General features: G+C 31.6%; 6 protein-coding genes across 6 annotated transcripts; 1 reads left to right on the top strand and 5 right to left on the bottom strand.

Annotated features, from left to right (window-relative positions):
* Positions 1 to 4,506: 4,506 nt before the first annotated feature.
* LOC105766814 (stigma-specific STIG1-like protein 1) lies at positions 4,507 to 4,908 on the bottom strand. The gene has a single exon (XM_012586379.2). It carries the CDS (start codon positions 4,906 to 4,908, stop codon positions 4,507 to 4,509), a length of 402 nt encoding a protein of 133 aa, XP_012441833.2.
* A 1,753-nt stretch (positions 4,909 to 6,661) lies between these two features.
* LOC105766815 (stigma-specific STIG1-like protein 1) lies at positions 6,662 to 7,312 on the bottom strand. The gene has a single exon (XM_012586380.2). The coding sequence runs from the start codon at positions 7,230 to 7,232 to the stop codon at positions 6,834 to 6,836; it is 399 nt and encodes a 132-aa protein (XP_012441834.1). The 5' UTR covers positions 7,233 to 7,312; the 3' UTR covers positions 6,662 to 6,833.
* A 2,205-nt stretch (positions 7,313 to 9,517) lies between these two features.
* LOC105766816 (stigma-specific STIG1-like protein 3) lies at positions 9,518 to 10,230 on the bottom strand. The gene has a single exon (XM_012586381.2). The coding sequence runs from the start codon at positions 10,045 to 10,047 to the stop codon at positions 9,634 to 9,636; it is 414 nt and encodes a 137-aa protein (XP_012441835.2). The 5' UTR covers positions 10,048 to 10,230; the 3' UTR covers positions 9,518 to 9,633.
* A 948-nt stretch (positions 10,231 to 11,178) lies between these two features.
* LOC105767517 (stigma-specific STIG1-like protein 1) lies at positions 11,179 to 11,960 on the bottom strand. The gene has a single exon (XM_012587069.2). The coding sequence runs from the start codon at positions 11,890 to 11,892 to the stop codon at positions 11,449 to 11,451; it is 444 nt and encodes a 147-aa protein (XP_012442523.1). The 5' UTR covers positions 11,893 to 11,960; the 3' UTR covers positions 11,179 to 11,448.
* Positions 11,961 to 13,923: 1,963 nt separating this feature from the next.
* Positions 13,924 to 14,702, bottom strand: LOC105767506 (stigma-specific STIG1-like protein 1). Its single transcript, XM_012587062.2, has one exon. The coding sequence runs from the start codon at positions 14,650 to 14,652 to the stop codon at positions 14,209 to 14,211; it is 444 nt and encodes a 147-aa protein (XP_012442516.1). The 5' UTR covers positions 14,653 to 14,702; the 3' UTR covers positions 13,924 to 14,208.
* A 3,986-nt stretch (positions 14,703 to 18,688) lies between these two features.
* On the top strand, positions 18,689 to 19,928 carry LOC105767595 (cytochrome b561 and DOMON domain-containing protein At4g17280). The gene is made up of 3 exons (XM_012587168.2): positions 18,689 to 18,984; positions 19,062 to 19,316; positions 19,391 to 19,928. Exons 1-3 carry the CDS (start codon positions 18,766 to 18,768, stop codon positions 19,679 to 19,681), a joined length of 765 nt encoding a protein of 254 aa, XP_012442622.1. The 5' UTR covers positions 18,689 to 18,765; the 3' UTR covers positions 19,682 to 19,928.
* Positions 19,929 to 24,971: the final 5,043 nt, after the last annotated feature.

The following is a 24,971-nucleotide window of genomic DNA, read 5'->3' on the forward strand; positions in this document are numbered from 1 at the left end:
TTAACTGTAAGTGTATAAAAAAAAGAAAAAATACAATAATAGGTAAATTCCAGTTAATATTCAGCCCTCCATATATATTGTCTTAGTTTATATGTATGTATTTATGTTCTTTAATAAGATTTAGAAACAATTAATTTCGTAATATAATGATAAAAGATTTTATTGAAAAATGTACCAATTAACATTGGATCTTGAATTTAATCTCCCATTCCCAATTTTTTAAAAAAACCCTCAAGTTTAGAGTATGTTTATGGGAAGAGAGGCTCTCTCTATTTGGGAAGGTAAGGATGTGCATATTTTATATTATATATAAGTCCGTTTTATATTAAACAAATGGATTCAATAGAAAAGCGATATAATGGGCTAAAGCAAATATATATATATATATATATTATGAATTTAAATAGTATAAATATTACAATTAATAAAAACACTTTGAACATCCAATAGAATGTTTGTTATTATGTTTTTAATTTGTGTTGTTATTAATATTATTTTTAATGTGATATTGCCATTGTATTTTTTTCACACAAAAAAAAAGTTACAAATTTTAATTAATTCAATCCAGTTAATTATTTTTGAAAAGGTTTCGGTACAATCGAGTCCAAGTTGTGGTCTATTGGTCTGGTGTTCACTTTCTTCATAAATAACCTGGGTTCGATTCACAATTGTACCAAAAACTTTGATTAATTGTAACATCATTAACACCCTAAATCGAGATTAGTGCTAATACAAGATGGCATGTGTTAGAATTTCGAAATGAAATAAAATAGGAATTACTAGTCTTAGTAGATAAGATAGTTGGATACTGGAAGAAATTGAAAAGAATTATGTATTGAGAGAAATAAATCTAAGCTATTGACTAAATTGTAAATGAGTAAAAATTGATGGGGCTAAAATGGAATTAAGTAAAAGTAGGGGTTAAAATATAAATTTAAAAAGTTGAAGGATCAAAAGTAAAATATTCTAAAAGTGGAAAGGACCAAATTATAAATAAATTAGTAAGTAGGGACTAAATAATAATTTAAGTGTAGTGATATATGGAAGTAAAGTGAATTTTAAAGTGAGAATATAGTGACTAATAAAATGGGTGAAATTGTAAAATATGCAAAATAGAAAAGTAAGGTAAATCAATGTTTTGATGTTGGAACTAAGCATTATCAGAAAGTGAGAAAGTGTGTTATGTTTCATATATGAGGAAATAGTATTATAGTGTTTATTGAATTTTTATAATAAGGATTAAATTGAAAAGAATTTAAAATATGTAATGTTTTGAAAGGTAAAGGTGAAGCTAATTTTGTTATATTTGTCCATGTAAACAAGATATGAACTAGTAGGATATAAATGACATGCCTTTAGAAAATATCTGTAACACCCCTTACCCGTATTTGACACCGGAATAGGGTACGAGGCATTACTAGAACACATACACTTATAAACATGTTAAACCGAGTTATAAAATTTCATTCAAATTTAAACTCTTCAAATTTTTAACATGCTTTTATAAATCTTCACGTTATAACTTCAAAATACTATATTTGTAACAAATAGGGCTTCTGAGACCCAATACATACTCATGCAATCCAATACTTCATTTCCATTTCATTTAATTCACGATTCTCCTGTTCACGATTCAATTCAATTTCTCAATCCAATACACATTTCAATACCATAATAATTCACGTACAGTTCAATTTCATTATGTTCAATACTAATACATATTTATCGTTTAACTTAACGTCCCCTTTTTGCGTCATTTTACACTTCAAGCATGAACTTAGTATTTTGTTTCCTTTCCACTCCCGTTTCCTATGCATATCACACTATTCATTCCAGTCCAAAAATCATACTTTGGAAAAATTACATTTTTGCCCCTAAACTTTTGCATATTTACACTTTTTCCCCAAAGTTCGGAAATTAAACTTCATCTCTTATTCTTATGTTTTATGACATACTGAACAATTTTCCCTTCTATGGCAACATCAAATTCCCACTCTAACACTTACTTATGAACATTAGGTATTTTTACCGATTATGTCGTTTTACTCGTTTTCACTTAAAAACGCTTAGCAAAAGTTGTTTAACATAGTTTTTAGCTTCATATTCTACCATAAAACATCAAAATAAACACATTTCACCTATGAGTATTTTTCCAAATATAAACCCTAGGTTAAATTATTGTTAAAAATAGCTAAATCAAATTACCGGGACTCCAAAAACGTAAAGAACATTAAAAATATGGAGCTTGGAAGCTTGAAAACCCTAACCATGGCTTCCCCCTTGCTAACCAAAATGCCCTTAATTAAAAAAACTTTGGAAACATGCCTAACCATGTCCATTTTTGTCCATCAACTTAACCAATGGTCTAATTATCATATAAAGACCTCCAATTTAAAATTTCATAACAATTGGACACCTCTAACATATAAAACTCAAATTTTGTACTTTTTACAATTTAGTCCTTTTGACTAAATTGAGTCCCCAAACGTCAAAATTTTCAAACAAAATTTTCACGAAATTTTCAAATGAAATTTTGACTAAATTTTCACGAAATTTTCGTGAAATCGTAGACCATAAAAAATATAATAAAAATAAATTTTCTCTCGAATTTGTGGTCCCGAAACCACTATTCCGACTAGCCCCAAATTCGGGCTGTTACAATATCTAGTGCGCTCTCTATTTTATTAATGCATTTTAGTGCCACTGTTTTGTTTATGCACTTTGGTGCTTCTCTACATTAATTTCCGTATATCCCGCATGTTCTGTTAACTCTACATTAGGCATATGTTAAATATTAAAGGACACAATAAAACAATGATGAATATGACAAGGTTATAAGTAATTGAAAGAAAATAATAATGAATTAAATTATATTAAATAGGATATAACAAGCAGTTCTAATGTTATCAAGTTCAAAACTTATGTAATATAATATTAATATACATTGTTTATATTTATTTAATGTAAAGGTAGGATTAATTCTTGTCGATTTACTAAGCTTTCATAAGCTTAACGCGTTATTTTCTAGTGTGTAGGTAAAAGATTATTTTGAAATGTTATATCAAGGATTCGATTTCGACACATCTCAAGATATGGAAGTAAGAATATATATTACGGTATTAGCTATGGTGTAATGAATTTAGTTGGGATATGTCTTGAACAGACGATGAATAATATGATAATTATAAGGTATTGCATGGTTTATGAATCTTGGTTAATGTTGGAATTGATTGTGGACAATTCAATATGATGAAGTGTTTAAAATCATATTTTTCAGGTCCCTTATCTCAGGCCTCGAGACATAAAAATTTCGAAGCTAAAAATCTACAATAATAGAGTCATGTCTCAAGACATACTGAACTTTGTCGCAAGGCAAAAACTCTATTATCTTGACACCTATACTCATTTGTCTCGAGATAGGACAATTTTGAAGCCAAATATCTACAATGCCATGATAATGTCTCAAGACAGTCAAATCTTGGTCTCGAGGCATATAAGCCTGCGATTGAAAATTTTTAATTGAGTTAAAAGAGACTCGAAATGAATTTGATATGAAATTATACTTTAACATTCGTCTAATTATGTCCTTAAAAGTGTAACGTGACTTTGGTAAAAGTTTAAATTATAAGTATTTGATATTGTAAAACAATGTTCAATATTAAATGAAATATTTATTACTTGAGCTTCCTCAAATAAAGAGTATTAATTAATTCAACTAATGATAATTCGATTTGATTAATAACGGACGTGATTGGTTGAACACCCAGAGCAGGTGATGCATATTACCCATGGGCTTAAATAAGAAGAGGAGTGAAAAAAATTAATAGAAGTTTAAATGGGTGCACTTCACTACTACAATTATATCAAGGTTTTCTAAGCCAGGTTAGGTCCAGGCTATGGATATGGGCTTTTGCATAATATGCAATAAGTTTCGAAGCGTTGACCGTCAATAAAGGTGGACTTAACCTTGGAAATTAAATTGATGGCTTTCCATCGTGATCTGGTTCTGTCGCATGCATTATTAAGTTGTTCAAAATTCTTTCCAACTTACCCGAAGCTTTCAAGGGTCTTAATTTCCATCATGTTGAACCTGAAATCTAACTCATTTGTTCCTTTCGTGATCTTAATTAGCAGTAATGCATGTTATCAAGATGAGATGACATGATGACGATGATGAAAAAGAGACAGTAATGAAGAGTAATGGAGGGGTTCTTGCTCTTCCAGTTTGACTTTCTCAGGGGCAATGCTAGGAACGCAGTATGCTATCTCAATGCAGTACTATTTTTAAAATTACATTTTACATACATAGAGGAAATAAAACCAAATAATAAATTTAAACATCTGCGAGTACATCAATGATGCTTCGCCTTTTATTTTTTACTTATTACTGATACACAAATATTCCGAAGCTATAATAAAACCGAAACTCGATCAATTTCTTCTCCTGCCTGCAACACACTTGGCTCGTCATATCCAAACGAGCTTAAAATGTGCAGCAGCCAATTTTTATGCATAACTGCACATACCATATAGACATGAGCTTCCTTTACCACAATTATTGTTGCATCCTCCACAGTGCTTCTCGTTGGATAACGGGCTCACGCACTTCCCTTCACAGCAAATCTTGGAGTAGTTACATGTCCTGCCACACCTCCCACAGTTGTATTGGTCTGTCTTGAGGTCTACGCATCTTCTGTTGCAGCAAAACTGGCCCTTGATGCTGCAAATTTCAGGGCGTTTGTCGCATGTGAAGAAAGGACGAAACCCACCTGCTCCTCCAAACGAGGTCGGCATTTGGCTATCTGCCAGACGACGATGATCAGAATTTTCGCTAATGCTGGTGGATAGAGTAATGGCCTCCAAGGCCATTACCATAGCCAACATAAAGAAAAGTTTGAGGAATTTCATGCTTTTCCGAATATGAACTTAAGCTTATAAAAACAGCGGAAATATAGATATGGTTCGGATATGGTGAAGAACGTAAGCATCCATGGTGGTATTTATATAGAAGAAACGAAGCTAGAGGTAATCAGAATTTACTGCAGTGCATGGTATTGGGATCCATGGGAAGCTGCTTTTGGTTAATTTGTGGGTAGTCTAATCCAATGAGTACAGGAAATTGAAGTAACCGAAATTAGGCCTCATGAATTAGTGAAGAAAACATGGTTGAAATTTTGGATGTAGGTAGGCAAATCACCGCTGTTATAATCAGTCTAATAGTAATTTACACTTTCACGAACCTTGAATTTGATATTTCACGGACTTTTTGATGGTCACCTTTTGAGCTCAAAATATTTACTTTACATTTTGAGTTTGAGTATATGATGAAATTAATTATGCAATAATTTTTTTTTATAAAACGCAAATCAATAAATCAAAGGTTAACATATATTATAAGTTTTTGTATTTTCATAAATTTAAAATTTATCACTATACTTCTATTTTAGGAATACAATTACTCTTTTTTGATTTCAAATTTTAGGTTTAGTCATTAATACTATTAAAATTATTTTGTTAAATCCAGTTCATTACAACGTCCTTTATTTAGTTTTAACAATTGGACTTAAATTTTGAAATCTGAAAAGTAGAGACTAAATTCCTAAAATAAAAATATAGAGACTAAATTACAACTTTGTAATGAGTATAAGAACTTATAACATATTTTCACCTACACCAGATAACATATTTCATCAACTTTCCACTCACAAACAAACATAAGCTTTCTAGTTTGTTTGCCAAAAAGAAACTGAACTAGATTATTATAAATGATAGAGCTTGTAAAAATTTTTAATTTAACAAAATAATTTTAATAAGTTTAATAATTAAACCTAAATTTTTAAATTTAAAAGTAGCAGCTAAAATTCTAAAATTAAAAATAAAGAGATTAAATTTTAAATTTATAAAGAATAAATAAAATTACGACATATTTTAACCTAAAATTAGAGTTAATGAGTATATGTCCATATCATTCAAAATTCTTTCTACGTAACCTACCCAAAGTTTTTCAGTTCTTACTCGATCAAACCGAAATTTGATTCATGTTTATGAAAATACAATTGTTGAGTGTTTTTCTTGTGTGTCTTCGTGTTGAGGAGAATCGTGTATTTATAAGACACGATTATTGTTCATCGAAGTGACGTCTTAGGTAGGTTCCATGCATGCCAACACGTATGCTATCCTAAACTTAGCACGTATGCTGTTCTAGACTTAACACATATTCGCTGGTTCACTTGTTTGACTTTGCACCTTCTACCTTCGAACACCTATAGGGACATGTGAACTAGGCTTACGAGCCCTCCTCTTGAGCCCCTAATATACAAGTCGCGAGTTGATAGTTCAGATTATGTTCAGATTTCAAGTCGGAACATATCATAACAACTATTGATATTAAAAACTTACTGATTAAGATACTTAATTGTTCCTTTCGAGATCTTAATTTGTAAAGTAGGTTATCAAGAAGAGATCATATTATGAAAAGAGATAGTACCAAGAATTATGCTGGAATTCTTGTCTTTCCAAATTAAACTGATGCTGGGAGGCCTTTATTGAATTGACTTTCATTACTCTCAGCTCAGGGTTAATGCTGGGGACGTAGTATGCTATTGCTACCTCAACACATTCCATATTTTTTGTTAGGTTATATGTATATATGGAGATGGAGAAAAATAAAGCTTCTTTAAATATCTGCGAGCACATCAATGGTGCATCGCCCTTTATTTATTACTTATTACTGATACACACAATATTCCAGATCTATAATAAAAGGAAACTCGACCTCTTTCAGCTTTTGAAGCACACTTAGCTCGTCATATCCAAACGAGCTGCAACCAATTTTATGCGTAACTGCACATCCCATATAGACACGAGCTGCCTTTACCACAGTTATTGTTGCATCCTCCACAGTGCTTCTCGTTGGATAACGGGCTCACGCACTTCCCTTCACAGCAAATCTTGGAATAGCTACATGTCTTGCCACACCTCCCACAGTTGAATTGGTCTGTCTTGAGGTCTACGCATCTTCTGTTGCAGCAAAACTGGCCTTTTGTGCCGCACATTTCAGGGCGTTTGTCGCATGTGAAGAAAGGACGAAACCCACCTGCTCCTCCAAACGAGGTTGCCATTTGGCTATCTGCCAGACGATGATCAGAATTTTCGCTAGTGCTAGCGGAGAGAGTAATGGCCGCCAAGTCCATTACCATAGCCAACATAAAGAAAAGATTGAGTAACTTCATGTCTTTCCGAATATGCAATTAAGCTTATCAAAAAGTTGGTAATGTCGATATGAATGGTTTGGATATGGAGAAGAAGGTAAGGATCATGGTAGCCTATATATAGAAGAAATCAAAATTTACAGCATTGCTTGGTATTTGGATCCATGGGAAGCTGCTTTTGGTTAATTACTGGATAGTCTAATCCAACGGGTACAGAAAACTGAAGCTGAAATTAGGCCTCTTGAATTAATGAAGAATACTTAATTACCTGGTTGAAATTTTGTCTGTAGGTTGGTAAATCTCCTCTTCGTTATTGATAATATATAATTTATACTCTCCAGTTCCAAGCACCTTGATTGTCATTTATCACCGCTTTTGAGTTTAAAATATTATTGTCTTTACACTTGTGATTTTGCACGATGAAATTATTTAACAAACAAAACGATTGCTTCTTTTCTGAAAAAAGGTTGTTAATAAACAAAAATAACTTTCCACTTATGAACAAACATAACTTTCCAGCTTGTTGGCCAAAAAGAAACTAAAGCCTAATGCTTCTTCTAGCACAAACTGGAGCTTAATTGCTAATGCTTGTTCTTCTTAGGTATCCATCATTGGTTACTGCAACGTCTTTTTATTTCTTTTCTTCCTAATGATATATTGGTAGAAGCTGAGAAGTGGAACTTCAATCCCAGTAAAGCTAGATGTCGAATGCTTGGAATTTCTTGATCGGTTCATAATATGGAAAACTTTGAAACTTAGAACAAAGCTCCTAGTTTTTATCTTTCTATCTGAAACAAAGAATAATAAAGCAGAGATGAAGAGTTTCCGTAGACATCTTAGATTTCAATCGGTTATGTTTTTGTAAGTAATTTGAGACTTGTGTAGTGTTCATATTCATTTTATGATTCAATCCAATTGGTTATGAATATAAGACAAGATGTGTGTATACAAATTTAAAGTTCCTATTTAAACAAAGTTGAATCTAATTATAAATTTATATGATTGATCGACTTTTTTATTGAATAAACCAATCAATCATATAATTCTCTTTCAATTATAATTGAATGACATATCAATCAAAACACTTTCATTTCTTTCCATTTACAGGGTAGAAGCGTAAAGCCAAAGGATACTTGATATTTTTGAAAAGCTCCAAAGGAACCTTTCTTGAAGGTTCCATACCAATTTCATCGCTTCTAGTAAGGAGGAGGAATTGAAGTGGTTATCAAGGATCGCCAAGAATTTGTAGTTAGAGTAGGAGTGCTCAAACTTCACCAAGCTAGTAGAATTTTTTGCTTGGTGGAGTGTAAACAGTTCCTCGTTTTTTTTTTCTTTCATCATTCCAATTTAAAAAAAATTTTAATTTTTATACACTAAAATGAAAAAACACCGCCACATTTAAAATTTATTTTCTTTCTAATTTTTTTCTGAAAAACCAAACATTTTTAAAGTTGCCGAAAAAATGGAGTTTAGGCGCATCATTATAGAAGGAGACACGTTAAGGCTAAGATGAATACTTTTGAAGAATGCCAAATCTTCCTTATTAAAGGAGATGGAAAGAAAGTGACCCACAACTTGCCAAGCTTAGCTTAAACTTTGCTTATTCAATCCATCTTGTACAACGCTATTAAAGTTTAAGTTATTTGATTAAGTTTTCTTCCAAAAAAAATCTAAACAAAATAATCACAATAAATAATTATATATTCAACATGAGTTGTGCAAAACATAACTCAAACCAACTAAAGGAGCACTTTTTTTATAGCAGAAGCAATGGAGAACATATTGTGTCTAAGAAAAAAAAATGGCTGTGTAGAAGTGATTTTGGACTCAATCATATAAGCTGGCGTAATAGAGCTTTTGAGGTTTGGATAATCATAAAAGATAATAGCCGGTAATATTTTCATGAATTATAAAACTATAAATCTTTATTTCTTTGAAGATATGTATCAATATATTAAAAATTTTAAATATCATTTAAATTAATCTATTACTTACTATTTAATATGATGTTTAAAATCATTATTATAAAGAAAATACAAATTTAAAGCTTGAAAATAAAATTGTTTAGAAGAATTGTCACTAACTAAAACGTAATAAATAATACTGGAAATAATAGAAATCATTCAAATCCTCCTTCAAACGGTTCTACTTTCTTTCCTTTCTATTTTTTATTTACTACATTTTTATATTTAATACATATTAAATATTTTCTTCTTTTACCCTTTCTTTTACTTTTTTCTTTCTTTCATTTTGCAGGTGATAACCTGTTTGGATTACATTCATTACTTTGGCTATGCTCACCACGGTACTACTTAGAAATACTTCTTGCATTGTCCATATTATTGCTAATGCATTTAAATATCTGCCAACACATTAATTAATACACACAATATTTGTAGCTATAATAAAGGAAAATCCAATTTTATGCATAATTGCACATTCCATATACACATGAGCTTCCTTTACCACAGCTATTGTTGCATCCTCCGCAGTGGTTCTCGTCGAATAATGGGCTCACACACTTCCCTTCACAGCAAATGCTGGAATAGTTACATGTCTTGCCACACCTCCCACAGTTGAATTGTTCTGTCTTGAGGTCTACGCATCTTCTGTTGCAGCAAAATAGGCCTTTCATGCTGCAAATTTCAGGCTGTTTGTCGCATGTCAAGAAAGGACGAAATCCCTGGGTAGGAAACCCACCTGCTCCTCTAAACGAGGCTGCCATTTGGCTATTTCCCAGAGGATGATCAGATTTTTCGCTAGTGATGGCGGAGAGAGTAATGGCCACTAAGGCCATTACTATAGACAACATAAAGAAGAGGTTCAAGAATTTCATGTCTTTACGAAGGTAAAATTAAGCTTATGAAATAAGTGGTGATATAGATATGAATGATTTGGATGGAGAAGAACGCAAGCATGCAGGGTGGTATTTATATAGAAAATTTAGTGGTAATCAAGATTTACTACTGCATACTATTAGCATGGTATATGGATCCATAGGAAGCTGCTTTTGGTTAATTTGTGGGTAGTCTGCTCTAATCCAACGAGTATATATAGAAAATTCAAGTAACTGAAGTTAGGCCTCTTGAATTAATGAAGAAGGCATAATTAGATAATTGAAATTTTGGCCGTAGGTTGGCAGATGAGACTCTTTGTTATCATTTTGATAATAACTTAACACTTTCCAGTTCCACGCACCTAGATTCTCAGCTTTTATGTTAAGCTTTGAGTTCTAAATATATTATTGTCTAACAAAAACAAATTGCATACAGTTTTACTTTCTTTTTTTTGCTAGCCCATACAACACAAAGAACTGCCTTAATAGAAATCAGATTCGAATATAGGCATCCTAAAGTCAAATCCCCTGCCAACGAACCACACGCCTCATGCTCTTACAATCAAAGCTATCCTTCCTAAGCCATATATTCCATTGCCTCCATGGACAACTTCTATGATTAATTATCATCAACAACAAAGCCGACAGAGCTGACAAAAATAAGTTTTCATCAACTTTCCAGTTTTGTTTGCCAAAATGAAACTAAAGGCTAATATTTGTTCACTGAGTAATTCTCTCGTAATTTTAATTTTATCCTTTTCCCCTTTCATTTTTGTTCTGTATATATGTATATTTATACTCACAAGTCACAAGTAATGTGTTTGTTTATATTGGATGGAAGGGAAAGTGATGGAATTAGCCCTTTACACGATCCTCTTCTTCAACACATGTACATCCTCTCTTTTCTTCCAACAAAAGATGCTGTATACGAATCAGTGTTTTGTAGGTGGAAAGATTTATGGATTCCAGTCAGAGACCTTCGTTTCCTTTGACGACAACCACTTAACTGATGATGATGGTCATACGGTTAGACGTGATCGAGTCCATTCGTGTTTTATTGATCGCGGACATGGAGAATTAAATAGTACTCGGTCAATCACGACAACAACAACAATGTTCATTACTTACGTGAACAATCAAATGTTGTGGATATCTTTTATTTCATATTTATGAATACATTAGTCAACAAACAAATGTTGTGGATATCTTTTCAAATAGTAACATGAAATCATTGAAACAATAATTAAATTTAAATTAAAAAATAACTACATCTAGCGAAACCCAACACCAAGTTGTGAAGGCTCGCCCTTATTTATTATTGGTAATTTCAATGACTATATACGACATAAACATGCTAGTCATTTAATCAAATATCTCACAGAGGGAAATCTGCCAGAGTTTCTACGCATAGCTGCACATCCCATACAGACATTTACTTCCTTTCGTGCATCTATTGTAGCAATCCCCACAATGCAGTCTGTTGGACATTGGATTCACACACTTCCCTTTGCAGCAAATCTCCGAGTACTTACACTTCTTACCACACTTCCCGCAGTTGAACCTGTCCCACATCACATTCACACATTTTCTCTCGCAGCAATCAGGCCCAGGGCTGCCCGCCGCACGACACACTCTCGGGTATTTGTTACACGTCATCATGCCCCGAGGTTTTTGAGCAAGAAACCGGCTCATAATCCCAACAGAAGTGGGTTCGGCTTGGCTACGATCTCCGTCACCATCATTGTCGACAAACAACGGTTCATCGCCAGATGGTGTGGCGGAGAGATTGGTGATGGCCAAGGCCATTAACAAGGCAGACAAAATGAAGATGTGGAGAGCTTTCATGTTTGAGAGGTGATGGAAAAATAATACGATATGCTATGGATAATTGGGTGTGATATTATGCACAGGAATTTATAGACAAAAATGGAGGGTGACATTCCATATTAAAAGGCAAAAACAAATTTTTGCATGGTTTGGTTCTGGGCCGAGATTGCTGTTCATGGGGTGGTCCAATTCGACGTGTGTTTTTAAAATATTTAAGTAAACTATAAGTTAGGCGTCCCAAGAAAAATTATACCCAAAAATTAGGTGAATTTCATCGGCTTGTATTTCTATGAACAACTATCATTTTCTTAGCCACTTCATAGTTTATAGGTTGAGTTTTTAGATTTTTTTTTTCTGTGTGGTCAACATTCAACTTTTTTTTTCTCAACGTTCATATATAAATGCCAGAATATATGTAAAAGGATTTCTTTTTATTCTTCTGAAATATTGATATTTCCATACAAGTAAAAAAAATTACACAGAAAAATTCCTATAAATATATAAGGTTTTGCTGTAATTGTTTTATATGTTTTACCGTGAAATAAAAAGATTCACAAAAGGATTTAAAATACTGTTATATATTATTATAAAATAAAAAATCATTAAAATAAACATATTTGCATCTAAAATTCACTTTATTTATTTCATTCACAATATATAGAATAATGCTTTAACAGTAAAATGGCCCTAAATTATATCCTGATTCCCTAAAATGTGTTTCCATAAGACAAATTAACTCTTTTATTAATGACGATAAAAACAATAATATGTAGCACGTTCAGTCGATAGTAACTTGGCCAATGGGCAGGTTTGGAGGAAGAAGAAACAAAATATCAAATTTAATTAATATTTTAGTTATTATTGACTTAATCTGTTACATATATATATTTTTATTTTCACAACTTTTTCAATTAAAACTGTTGTAAGAGTCAATTACACTCTCTACACATCTTGATTAGCATAATTGAGCAGTGCCAATTACTTCAAGTACTGAGGAAGAATAAAGCACAAAAATATTGAATACGTAATTCAATTTTCTTACGCTTGCAGAGTTTTATCTAAATAGATAATCCGTTATTTTAACACATCATACAACAAGTGATGTTACTAACACTCCTATAAATTTTACCCTTAAAAGACAAAACTTAAATGAGTTACCCTTAAAAGGACAAAAATCAAGTGACTCACGTGATTATTTACAAAATGTACTTTGAAAATAAGTTAATAACAAAATAGGTGCTAAATTTCTCAATACACGTACATAAGTCTTTCAATGTATAAGAGATTTAATATTCATTAAGATAAAAGACCACTTTAATTTTAAATTCATTTATAATGTGACATTTTGATGATTTTAATCCACTTTTTATGACTTTAATTTTTTTACTTAAAACCACAATGAAATAATAACAAAAATCAATGAATTAAATTCTCCAATTTTTTAATGTATCCTTCAACTAATATTTCAATTAAATATTACATTATTTACTCGAAAATATTACTTTTATAATAATATTTTCAATTTTTTAGGCTTAACGATATATTTAGTCACTAACATTTGCATGTTTTATTAAAATGACCCTAATTGTATTTTTGAGTCTTTTTTGTCATCAACCTTTATTTTTCAATCTACTTTTTCTAATGATTTAATGAATAAATTCAAGGTTTCAATTTTTTAAAAGGTTTCAATCTTTCATACATTTGTTTCTTGAGAAGTTTTTCTATTGAGTTAATTTTTTAGATAATTACTACGCTTATTTTTTTAAATTAAGATTTATTTTTAATTTAATTTATTATTTATTTTATTATTTTCCACATGTAATTATCTTATTGGGTTATCTAAGTAATAAATTATATCTTATTAAAATATTCTACATATGAAATTTCACATCATCCCGTTAACTTTTTAACGGTATTTTCATTAAATCTGTTAGAAAAGCAGATTGAAAAAAAGAACATAGGTTAATGGCAAAAACAAGACTCAAAAATACAATTAAGGCCATTTTGACAAAACATGCAAAAAGTAGTCAATAATTAAAGACAAACATATTTTTCGTTACTTTGATTAAAATATTGATGTAATAGTATTAAACAAATAAGTTGTATGTATCAGTATACATATATTCTTTCCAAATAGTTACATGAAAGCAATGAAACGATAATTAATTTTAAATTCAAAAAATAACTACAGCTAGCGAAACCCACACCAAGCTGTGGTGGCTCGCCTTTATTTGTTCTTAGTAATTTGAATGACTATATAGGGCATCAACATATTCTAGCTGCTAATCATTTGATCAAATATCTCACAAAAAAAGAGAGGCCCCGCCAGAGTTTCTATGCATAGCTGCACATCCCATAAAGACATTTACTTCCTTTGTTGCAGCTGTTGTTGCAACCCCCACAGTGCAGTCTGTTGGACATCGGATTCACACACTTCCCTTTGCAGCAAATCTCCGAGTACCTACACTTCTTACCACACATTCCGCAGTTGAACCAGTCTGTCTTCACATTCACACATCTTTTCTTGCAGCAATCAGGCCCCGCACTGCCCGCCGCACGACACACCCTGGGGTATCTGTCACAAGTCATCGGCGCCCGAGGTTTTTGTGCAAGAAACCTGCTCGTGAACCCGACGGAAGTTGGTTCATCTTGGCTACGATCTTCGTCACCGTCATTGTGGAAAAATAACGGTTCATCATCAGATGGGGTAGCGGAGAGATTGGTGATGGTCAAGGCCATTAACAAGGCAAGCATTATGAGGATGTTGAGCGCTTTCATGCTGGAAAGTTGGTGGAAAATAATACGATATGCTATGGACAATTGGGTGTGATTTATAGATAAGATTGGAGGTTGACATTTACATAATAAAAGTAAACGAGTTCGTTTTAAAGAAGATTTTTGCATGGTTTGGTTGTGGGCCGAGACTGCCGTTAGTGGGGTGGTCCAATTCGACGTGTGTTTTTGAAATATTTAAGTAAACTTAGTTAGGTTAGGCGCCCCAAGACCGAAAAATTAGGTCAATTTCATCTACTTGTATTTTTATCTCTATATATAATTATCATTTTCTCATAATTTTATATTTAGAGTTTTCAGATAAATATTTTAATTTGATTTTTTGGTTCCTGTGGTTGAGATTTATATATATAAAAGGATAGATTTTCATACAAATAAAAGTTTCTTTTATAATAAACCATATTATGTTTTTATTTATAAATAAGTTCATTTAAAAAAAAAAAGGCATTATATGCCAAGTATTGAATCAGATAGAGAGATGCAAATGGAGCTCCCTTACATGAGACCACTATAATGTAGTGTTCAAATGTATTAAGAAACTCCGATATTTCAAGCTTGGCTTACAAGAAACCGTTACACAACCACTCAAATAATACCGTTATTATATTAAATTACGCAACATATATTTATAAATTAATTAATTAATTAATTAATAATTTTTTATTGAAACAGTGAAGTTTAAACTTTAAAAATTATGGTGTTTTAGGGCTAAATTTTATAATCTAAGTGTAATTTTTAGATTGTATATAAAATATAAAAAAAAACAAAATCAGCATCATAATAAAATTCGATACTTTGTAGAAAAATAAATTTTGGTTTTTTTTGAATCAATATCCAATTGATGGTGACAAAACTCAATCATAAACTTAAATAATAATTAGATTTATGGCACACGCATAAATCACGATGTGGATGAAAAAATATTACGCAACAAATATATTTATTAAACATTCACATAAAAAACTCCTTATAATCATATTTTTATTAATTTATTATATAAAATTAACGATTAAAAAACCTCCTCCATAAAAATCAAGCAATTAAAAATATTTTCACGTGTGATTTTTCACGTTTATTATTAAATTAAATTTTAAATATCATATTTTTAATTATAGTAAGTGAAATATATTAACAAATCAATTCAAATATTATAATAGACATATTGAAAGTATTTTTAACATATGTTGATATTCTGTGGTTAATGTAAAGTAACATTATTCAACTAATAACTAATTGGGTAAACTAAATTAATAGTCACCCAACTATGGATAATATTTTTTGATCACGTAACTATAAAAATAAAGATTTAGTCCTTAACATTTTAAGAATTGTTTCTTTTCACCCGATCGTAATTTAACAGAGACATTCTTTTAATTGATTTAATAATAAAGTTAGTCATCAACTTTTTATATTTCCTGTGAAATTGACTCTAGAATTTTATAAAAATATTAAAACATTTAAAATTTTAACAAATATATATATAAACATTTATATTCTTAACAATTAAAAATTTTTGGAGAACATTTTAACATTAAAACTGATGGCTGATGTTTCCAGTGCCATTTGTATTTCTATAATGAAAAATGAGACATGGTAAATAATTTGAAGTGTTAAAACATCAGTACCAATAGTTCTCAAGTCTCAAATCTAAACAACCTCAAACCAGCCTTTGCAAGAATGTTATTTCACTGTTGTTGCTCCAGAAATGCATTCTCATGAATAAGATCTTTTGTCTTTTTATTGCACTGCATGATTTTAACCTCTCTTGTTCACGAACTGCATGGCGAGGCTGATGCTGAAGCCAACTTGGCTATCAAACTTGCTAGTGAGGTTTGGTTTTAACCATTTTGCTATTTATCATAATCAATTAAATGCTGGATGTTTATGAGATCTTTCTAACCCTTGCAGAAGGTCAAATCCAGGAGGAGTTGGTAGAAGTGTTCTGGTTTGTTGTAGAATATATTTACCTATAAAACACAAATAAGTCAAGGATTTTGTTAATCTTTGGCTAAAATTGTGTTCTTGTGTAGGTGCAAAATTTTGCATTCGAACCCTAGAAGCTGGTATTATTGTCGGCCTTCAAGCTCAGCTCTGCAAAGGAACAATGCAAATACCAATTTTAGTGTGTTGTTTGTGGCAGAGGCATGCTAATGGGGTATCAAATTCAAATGGTAAAGCCTTATTCTACATATTGTTGTGGGAACCTAAGATCATCCACAGTGAAGGGAAGGGAGTGAGTTCCTTTCTGAGAAATCCATTTAGGTCTAGATTTACCATTATTCAGTGTTATTTTGGGTCCCTCTTCACCGCTCCAGATTTCCATTTAAATAAATGTGTTTAATTCTATAGAAAATTGTTCCTACAGAAAATGTGCTTGGAAAATTTTGCAAAGAAATTTTGTTGAAAATTTTAATTGTTAAGAATACGAATGTTTATGCATATTTGTTAAATTTTTAAATGTTTTATTATTTTATAAAAATTTAGGTCAAATTGACAAAAAAATATAAAAATTAAGGATTAACTTTATTATTAAATCAATTAAAAGAATGCCTCCGTTAGAATTTAACATTCGTGTGACTAGAAAAACAATTCCAAAAATGTTAGTGACCAAATCATTATTTTTAATAGTTAAATGACCAAACCGAAAATTTAAGTGATAATTAAGATACTTAGAATTTTATTCAGCAATAACTCTATTTTACATCAATAACATTAGCACAATTTCTATATTAAAACTAGCACAATATTTTTAACTAATAATTATAAATTAAAGTATAATTATTTTTAAATGTGTAATTCTTAAAAATTCAACTTCCCATAAATTATAATTATTTTTAAATGTATAATTATCACAATTCTATTTTACTTAAATTTTTTATTTTTAAATGTGAATTTAATGATATGTTGGAATATAAAGGGTATTCTTACTGATTCAAAAAATTTCCAAACCCGTGCTTTTATATAAATTATAGATAATTTTAACAAAAATTTCATTAAAGTAACAAATAGGATTTTAATAAAAAATCAAAATATATGTCAGAAAAGACTATTTAATAAAATAAAAAATGTTTTGATTTTCAGATTTTGACTTCAAAAATTTGCTCAAATCAAAATATTTTATTTTATAGAATGTTTGTATTTCCTTGCAGAAATTTGGAAATTTTCATTTTTGAAATTTTCATGAATTTAATAATTTTAAAGAATTTTTATAAATTAGAATATTTTATATTTCCATTTTAAATTTATCTGAAAAATTGTTCGTTAGTTTTTAAGAGTCGGAAATTTTATTACAACTATATGACAGTATGAAATATATATTTGATAAATTATAATGTAGAATTAAACCAATCATGATCGGACATATGTCATGCGTTGATAAAAATAATTAATGTCTTCAATACTCAATTTGGAATCATATATGAAGTTTTAAAATTAACTATAAAGATTCATAAAACAATTATATGGGGCGGGTGACAGTTTATGAACAATCTTTCAAGTGAGATTATTCAGCCGTCCATCAATGAACTTAGTCACTCCCTTTATCCAACTTTTAACCAAAGGAACATGTACATGTTAAACTTCTTTAATTGTAGGCTTCTTTTGGTTATAATCGACATCAGATTCAGTCGTTTTGAGGCTCTTCCAAGTTGGTTCATTCCTAGGCTTTTAACAAAATCTAACTTTTTGAAACCCCATATTTTACATGATTCATCATTTTCTTCATCCCTTGCCAACATTGTTTCCAAAAGAAAACAAACCAGAAAAAGCAAAATCTGCTAAAGAACAGAACAATATCAGGTTGTTTAATGTATTAAAGGCAAACTAGATTCCCCAATTTGGTAAGAAAGGCATATATTCTCGATAACACAATAACCAAGACTACTTTAAGAAACAAAAAATGTTGTACAACATAGAAACATAGATGTGAAACAAGCTCAAGGAATCCCTTTTAGTTTATATAGCACTGCATATGCAATTATTCTTCTTGATTGCTGTTCCATATATACATCTATAACAAATTTAACAATCTGCTATTTCAGAATTTAGTTTTCTTTTTTCCCCCCTACTGAATATATTATCTAGAGGCCTATAAAGACCATGAGCTTCTGTTGTCTTGTAATTTTGAGCTTGATCTTTGCTCTGCCATCTATCTCTTTTGCAACTATGGTTGGAAAAAACCAGCCATGGAAAGTTGACACAATCTTGGAGCACCAGATGGAAGCTACTTCAATTGAGAGCACTGAAAGTGGAGTAACAACAGGGCTTAGACCATGGAAGGGTCAAAGCAACTGGCGTCACCAGCATCACCTGAAGAATGTATGTAAGTTCACTGAATCAACATACATAAGCCACCCAATAGATGCAATGAAATGATTTGCAAGAGCTTTCAACAGGTGCATGGGATTCTAAACATCTTTGGATGGGGGTTACTGTTGCCCATAGGAGCAATAGTGGCAAGAAATTTCAGCAAGTTCCCTTTGAAATGCGATGATTGGTACCAACTTCACACGCTGTGCCAAACTTCTGGATACATAGTGGGTGCGGTTGGATGGGGCACTGGCATATGGCTGGGGAATTCTTCCAGGCAATACACTTTGAAGGCACATCGGATTCTAGGGATCATTGTGTTTACATTGGCAACTCTACAAGTAAGCGCAGAGTGTCTTTCTTTCCATTAAATAGCTTTAGATTTCTGTGTGGTAATTTTCTTTGTGTGGTTCAGATGTTAGCCATGTGGTTACAAGCAAAGAAAGAAGATGAATGTGGCAAGTGGTGGGAGATATGCTATAATGTATTAGGGTATGTGGTGATTGTTCTTAGCATAGCTAACATATTCGAAGGGATCGGTAATATCCGAAGCCATGCTGCAGAGTATTGGAGGTGGGTTTATATGGCGATGCTTATAGTTTTAGCTCTGATAGCTGTGGCATTGGAAATATATAGATGGATCAAATCCAAGAACCAGCAGATGCCATTCGATGACAACGACATAGATGCTTCACAACAAATTTAAATCTCCTTTTTCCTGTTGTGTGTGTGTGTTTTCCTCTTCAATTCGGGGTCAGATTAAAAACTCACAGGATTCTAGAACAGGAAAAGAAAAAAAAAAGTGCAAAAACCTGAAACAGAAAATCTGAGGCAAAACTTTAGATGAGATCATCAAAACAGAGGGAATATCACATCATCTTGATTTATGCTTTCAATTAATAATGTTTTTGTTACATATATATATATGGGAGTGAGAGACAATCTTTTACTTAGTTTCAGCAGTGGCGAAAGGGATGCTTACTCACTAATGTCCAAAGAGCAAAGGTTCAAGTTTAATTAGTTACATCTTTCTCTTCCAACTACCAACACACTATTAAACTTTTTCAATAATTTATTTTCTATTACATATATAACGCCCAACTATTATATTCTAACATGTTGAAAAACCAAAGGTAATTAAACTAATATATCATCGGTTTCTTTTAAACCCTTTTCAAAATGTAACCTTCTTATTAAATGATATTAGAGGAGATTACGAGTTCAAATAACTATTAAATTAAAAATTATATAAATTTTGATTTCCGTTTCATCATCTATTAAAATTAATCATATACTTGAGATTCTTTATTGATTCGTGAAAACTAGGTCAATTAGATTGCTAACAAAAAATTATTAAAATTTCAGGTATAATGATCTTTTGGCCCCTAATTTTATAAAATAACTATATTAACTCTTCATTTAATTTTGTGTTTTTTGAGTTTTTTCGTGAAATCACCCGAAATTGATCAAAACATATTAAAAATAAAAAAACTCAACGCACTGAAAATATATTTAGAATCACTAGTAATGTATTCGCTCTTTTTGCTGACCGAATATTTGAAAGAACTTGCAGAGCTTGGGATGTGCTTACTGTAAAATGAATTAATACAACCTTATATTAAGTATAGAACTTGCAAAGACCTATAAGGTTTCGTTAAAGGTTGGGTTGATACTTGATAATCATTATGTCATAGCATTCGGTTGATACTTCATGTTTGTGTTTTTACTTATTGGTCACCGTTGAGCACTTTCCCTGCTTGCGGGCCAGATTGCTTGATCGTGTAGGTGGCAGCTTTGGAAGAAAGCCTGGTGAATACCTGTGTAGAGGAATGTAAGTTTAGTTTATCATGTTAGTGTTACTAACAAATGTAAAGCTGTTGGTTGAGTTGCATTAAGGCTTGCACATTCAAACTGGTTTGGTTTTCTGATCATTACTTGGTAGTAGTTTTGAGATTATGGTCCTTCGTTATGTTATTGCAGCGAAGTCTGGAGTTGAGCCTTCAGGTCTTGTGGAACTTGCAAAACATGTTAGTCTGAGTTGCCCCAACCTTTAATTTTTTGGATTGATGACAATTGGGATGCTTGATTATACGTCAGCACCGGAGAACTTCCTTTCCATTTGTTTACAATACTAGCCGAACATTAGCAAATTGCAGATATGAGGTCTGCAACGCTCTCGCGACACCAGAAAAGCAATATGAAGTATCCATTCAAATGTCCGGTGAGTGCGAGCAAGCGGGAAGGATCATTTTCATGTTACTATCTAGAAAATGGATTAATAAGAAGTTAATTTTGGCTTTGTCTTCCTAAAACATTATAAAAATGCTTGTGCACAAAGCATGGGTCCTCCTGCTGTGTCGTATTTTCAGCAGCCAAAACGCATATTCCTTATAATATGTAGGAGAAATTATTATTTAAAAATTTGTAATAATTTTAAAATATATTTATTATTTGAATCCAATTGTTTGTAAGAAGTTGCTAATTTATTGTTATTTTATTTTTTGAATCCAATTGTATGTGACTAAATTGATCTTTCTTTCTCATGTAAATATATGTAAATCTAATAAAAATAAATAAATTCATACAAACAAATATTACTTAACGAAATTTCCTATTGTAGAATTAATATTAAAATAAAAATTCTCAGGCAATATATTCACAAATAACAATAATAAGTAGTATTTATATATTGCTACCAAATCTGATGCACAATATGAATATAATTTTTCTTTTCAATCTAGTCATTTCTCTACTTGTTAACATGTTTTTTGTCTGCCTTTTGCCTCCTCCTTCTTCTTTTTCTCTTCTATTTTCATTAAGCTCTCTATTTTGTTTATTCATTTCTGTTTTGCCCTTATTCTGATCAATGGAAAATGGAATGGTTGGACTTGGTATTGCTGACGAAGAAGATTTTTAGAATATTGTTATCACATTTGTTTGGTGGGCAGTTATCTGCAATAATTTCACATCTCTCCAACACTTGATGAGATTGTTATCAAGTAATTTACGAGCTTTTTCGATACTTTTTACTGATTTTTAGTTTCTAGCGTTAATGGTAATTTTTTTTTTTTACATTTTGATCCTTTTGAAACAAAAATTAATAAAACTATGCAATTGAGAGTCTAATGGTTGGTTTGAGTGTGTAGGGAAATGATTCCGGCCAAACCTCGAGGAAAACACCAATAGATGTGAGTATCGTGACACTGATGCCAAGATATCGTGATACTGACCCTCCATCACTTTAGGGGATTAAAATTTTGATGAAAAATCAACCTGGACCAATCTGCCAAAGATATCGCAACACTGAGCCTCATTATCTCAACTCCAAACTTATGGTTGAAGTATAGGAGCCCAGGGCCAATTTTTTTCTAGGTGATCAAAATTAAATTATAAATTCGTATGAAAGATAAAATGCAATTTTATCACTATAATGACTAAATTATAATTTTATCATTTTAAGATGTCAAAGTACAATTTCATTATATACTAATTGACAACTTTACAAATTTTAAAAATTTTAAATGGTATTTTTCTCAAAAAAAAACTAAATATTTAATTTTAGTTATTTGCTTTACTTGCAATGCAAATTAATGGAAAATTTTAAATGATGGGTTTGAGCATGGAGCAACAACATAAAAGGCATTTCACTTTTAAGTTTAACTATCTCCATGTTGAGCCGAATTTAGTTGATAAATGCTTATAAATAATAATAAATGTTTGAGGAAGTGTTGCAGCAAAAATAATTGATTGTGGGGTCATAAATTGGACTATTTGTGCCAGTGGCAATGCAGTTTTGTTGGATCATAAATTTGATTCAAAGGAGAGATTTGAGACATCACTCATGCATTGTAGCGTGAATTCAGACCCACAATTTTGAAATTGTCAAAACTTAACTGGAAGGACATTCATTTCTGTACTATTTATACTACTGTACATTAAAAAGAATCGCCACCCAGAAATTTAGTGATCCATGAAATTTCACCCTCTTCTAGAAAATGGTAATATATAATTTCAAACAATTCAATGCATTATTCTCATTAAATTGACTTGGATATATAACACATTAATCATTGGTGTTATCACACCATTTCACATTCTGATTATATATTGAGAAATAAGATAATTCAAATTTTTGTAAGCTAAGTGTTGGTGTTTGGACATGTAAACTAAGGAGAATTGAAAACAAAAGAAAATCTCATATATTTCTCATTAAGATAATAAACATATATGTGATACAAGGCAGCCACCTAATGTATAACTGCTCCTACTAATACTTGACTAAAACATAGCTTAAATTACACACAAAATGAAGTTGACATATCAGCTATTACATCACATTGGAAATCATTCAAACCAGCAACTAATCCTACTAACTCAAAGTCAAATTACAAAACAACTAAAACAAACAAAATGTTGCTGCTGCACTGGTTCAGCTTCAATGCTGGTTTGTTGTTACATTGCAGGCCAAAGTTCAACACTCCTCCTTGGATTGTATGCAACAAACACCAATACTTCTTCTTAAAGTATCAAACCTTGTAGCACCGAGAGACTTAGTTAGAATATTAGCAAACTGATTTTCTAAGCTGCAATGAATCAGATTCACCTCCCTTGATTGTTCAACCTCTCTAACAAAATAAAATTTAATCTTAAAATGCTTGGTCTTGCCATGAAATACTGGATTTTTAGCTATGCCAACAGCTGAATGATTGTTAACTCTAATTTTAGTAGCATCAACTTGATCTTCATTCAAGTCACACAAGAGCTTCTTGAGCCAAATGACTTGATTAACAGCTGCAACAACTGCAATGTATTCTGCTTCAGCTGTTGATTGAGCAACAGTTTGTTGTTTCTTTGAACTCCAACAAAAGACCCTTAAGCCAAGAGTGAAGAAGTAGCCAGAAGTGCTCTTCATGTCATCAATGGATCCTGCCCAATAACTATCAGAATACCCTATCAACTTGAGCTCTTTTGCCTTCTCAAACTTCACTCCATAGTCCAAAGTCCCTTTCACATATCTAAGAACTCTTTTGGTTGCTTTAAAGTGAACAACATCGCAGCAATGCATGAATCTAAATAGAAGGCTAACAGCAAACATGATATCAAGCCTTGTAGCTGTCAAGTGGAGCAGACAACATACAAGGCTTCTATACTCCTTTTCATCAACTCTTTCATGGTTGCCATTGTTGGTTAATTTTTCACCTTGACCCACTGATGTGCTAACAATTTCGTAGTTGGACATGCAAAATTTGTTTAGGATCTTCAAAGCAAAAGCCTGTTGACTTATGAAGATAGCTTGATCAGTCTGAATTACTTCCATGCCAAGAAAATATGTCATTTCTCCCAAGTCAGTCATTTCAAAGACATCCTGCATCTGTATTTTAAAGTCATCAATCATCTCCCTCTTGCTTCCAGTTACTAACAAGTCATCCACATAAAGTGACACAATCAGCAGAGTTTCATTCTTTGATTTCTTCACATAAAGAGTAGGCTCACTAATACTCTTCTCGAACCTGAGCCTAAACAGGTATGCATCAACCCTTTCATACCAGGCCCTTGGTTCCTGCTTTAGACCATATAGGGCCTTTTTCAGCTTGTAGATTTTGTCCTCTTCATCAGGAACCTTGAACCCATCTAGTTGTTCAATGAAGATTTCTTCCTTAAGGAGGCCATTTAAAGAGCTGACTTAACATCCATTTGGTGCACTCTCCATTACTTTTGAGCAGCCAAGGAAAACAGAAGCCTTATAGTATATAACCTTGCAACAGGAGTAAAGGTTTCAATGAAATCGATCCCATACTGGTGGATGTATCCCTTTACCACAAGCCTTGCCTTGTATTTGTTTAAAGACCCATCAGTATTGTATTTGACCCTAAACACCCACTTCACACCAATAACCCTCTTCTGGTCTGTCAACTAATTCTCAAGTGTCATTCTTGTGTATCATCTCTATTTCAACTTGCATGGCTCTTTTCCAAAATTCTTCTTTGCCAGCCTCA

Source organism: Gossypium raimondii, chromosome 5, assembly GCF_025698545.1.
Source record: "Gossypium raimondii isolate GPD5lz chromosome 5, ASM2569854v1, whole genome shotgun sequence".
Lineage (NCBI taxonomy): Eukaryota > Viridiplantae > Streptophyta > Magnoliopsida > Malvales > Malvaceae > Gossypium > Gossypium raimondii.

Bases quoted from the DNA above. Each gene is read 5' to 3' on its own strand.
- LOC105766814 (XM_012586379.2), bottom strand. From the start codon at position 4,908: ATGAAATTCCTCAAACTTTTCTTTATGTTGGCTATGGTAATGGCCTTG.
- LOC105766815 (XM_012586380.2), bottom strand. From the start codon at position 7,232: ATGAAGTTACTCAATCTTTTCTTTATGTTGGCTATGGTAATGGACTTG.
- LOC105766816 (XM_012586381.2), bottom strand. From the start codon at position 10,047: ATGAAATTCTTGAACCTCTTCTTTATGTTGTCTATAGTAATGGCCTTA.
- LOC105767517 (XM_012587069.2), bottom strand. From the start codon at position 11,892: ATGAAAGCTCTCCACATCTTCATTTTGTCTGCCTTGTTAATGGCCTTG.
- LOC105767506 (XM_012587062.2), bottom strand. From the start codon at position 14,652: ATGAAAGCGCTCAACATCCTCATAATGCTTGCCTTGTTAATGGCCTTG.
- LOC105767595 (XM_012587168.2), top strand. From the start codon at position 18,766: ATGAGCTTCTGTTGTCTTGTAATTTTGAGCTTGATCTTTGCTCTGCCA. The intron at 18,985-19,061 runs GTATGTAAGTTC...AGCTTTCAACAG, and splicing joins ACCAGCATCACCTGAAGAAT to GTGCATGGGATTCTAAACAT. The intron at 19,317-19,390 runs GTAAGCGCAGAG...TGTGTGGTTCAG, and splicing joins TTACATTGGCAACTCTACAA to ATGTTAGCCATGTGGTTACA.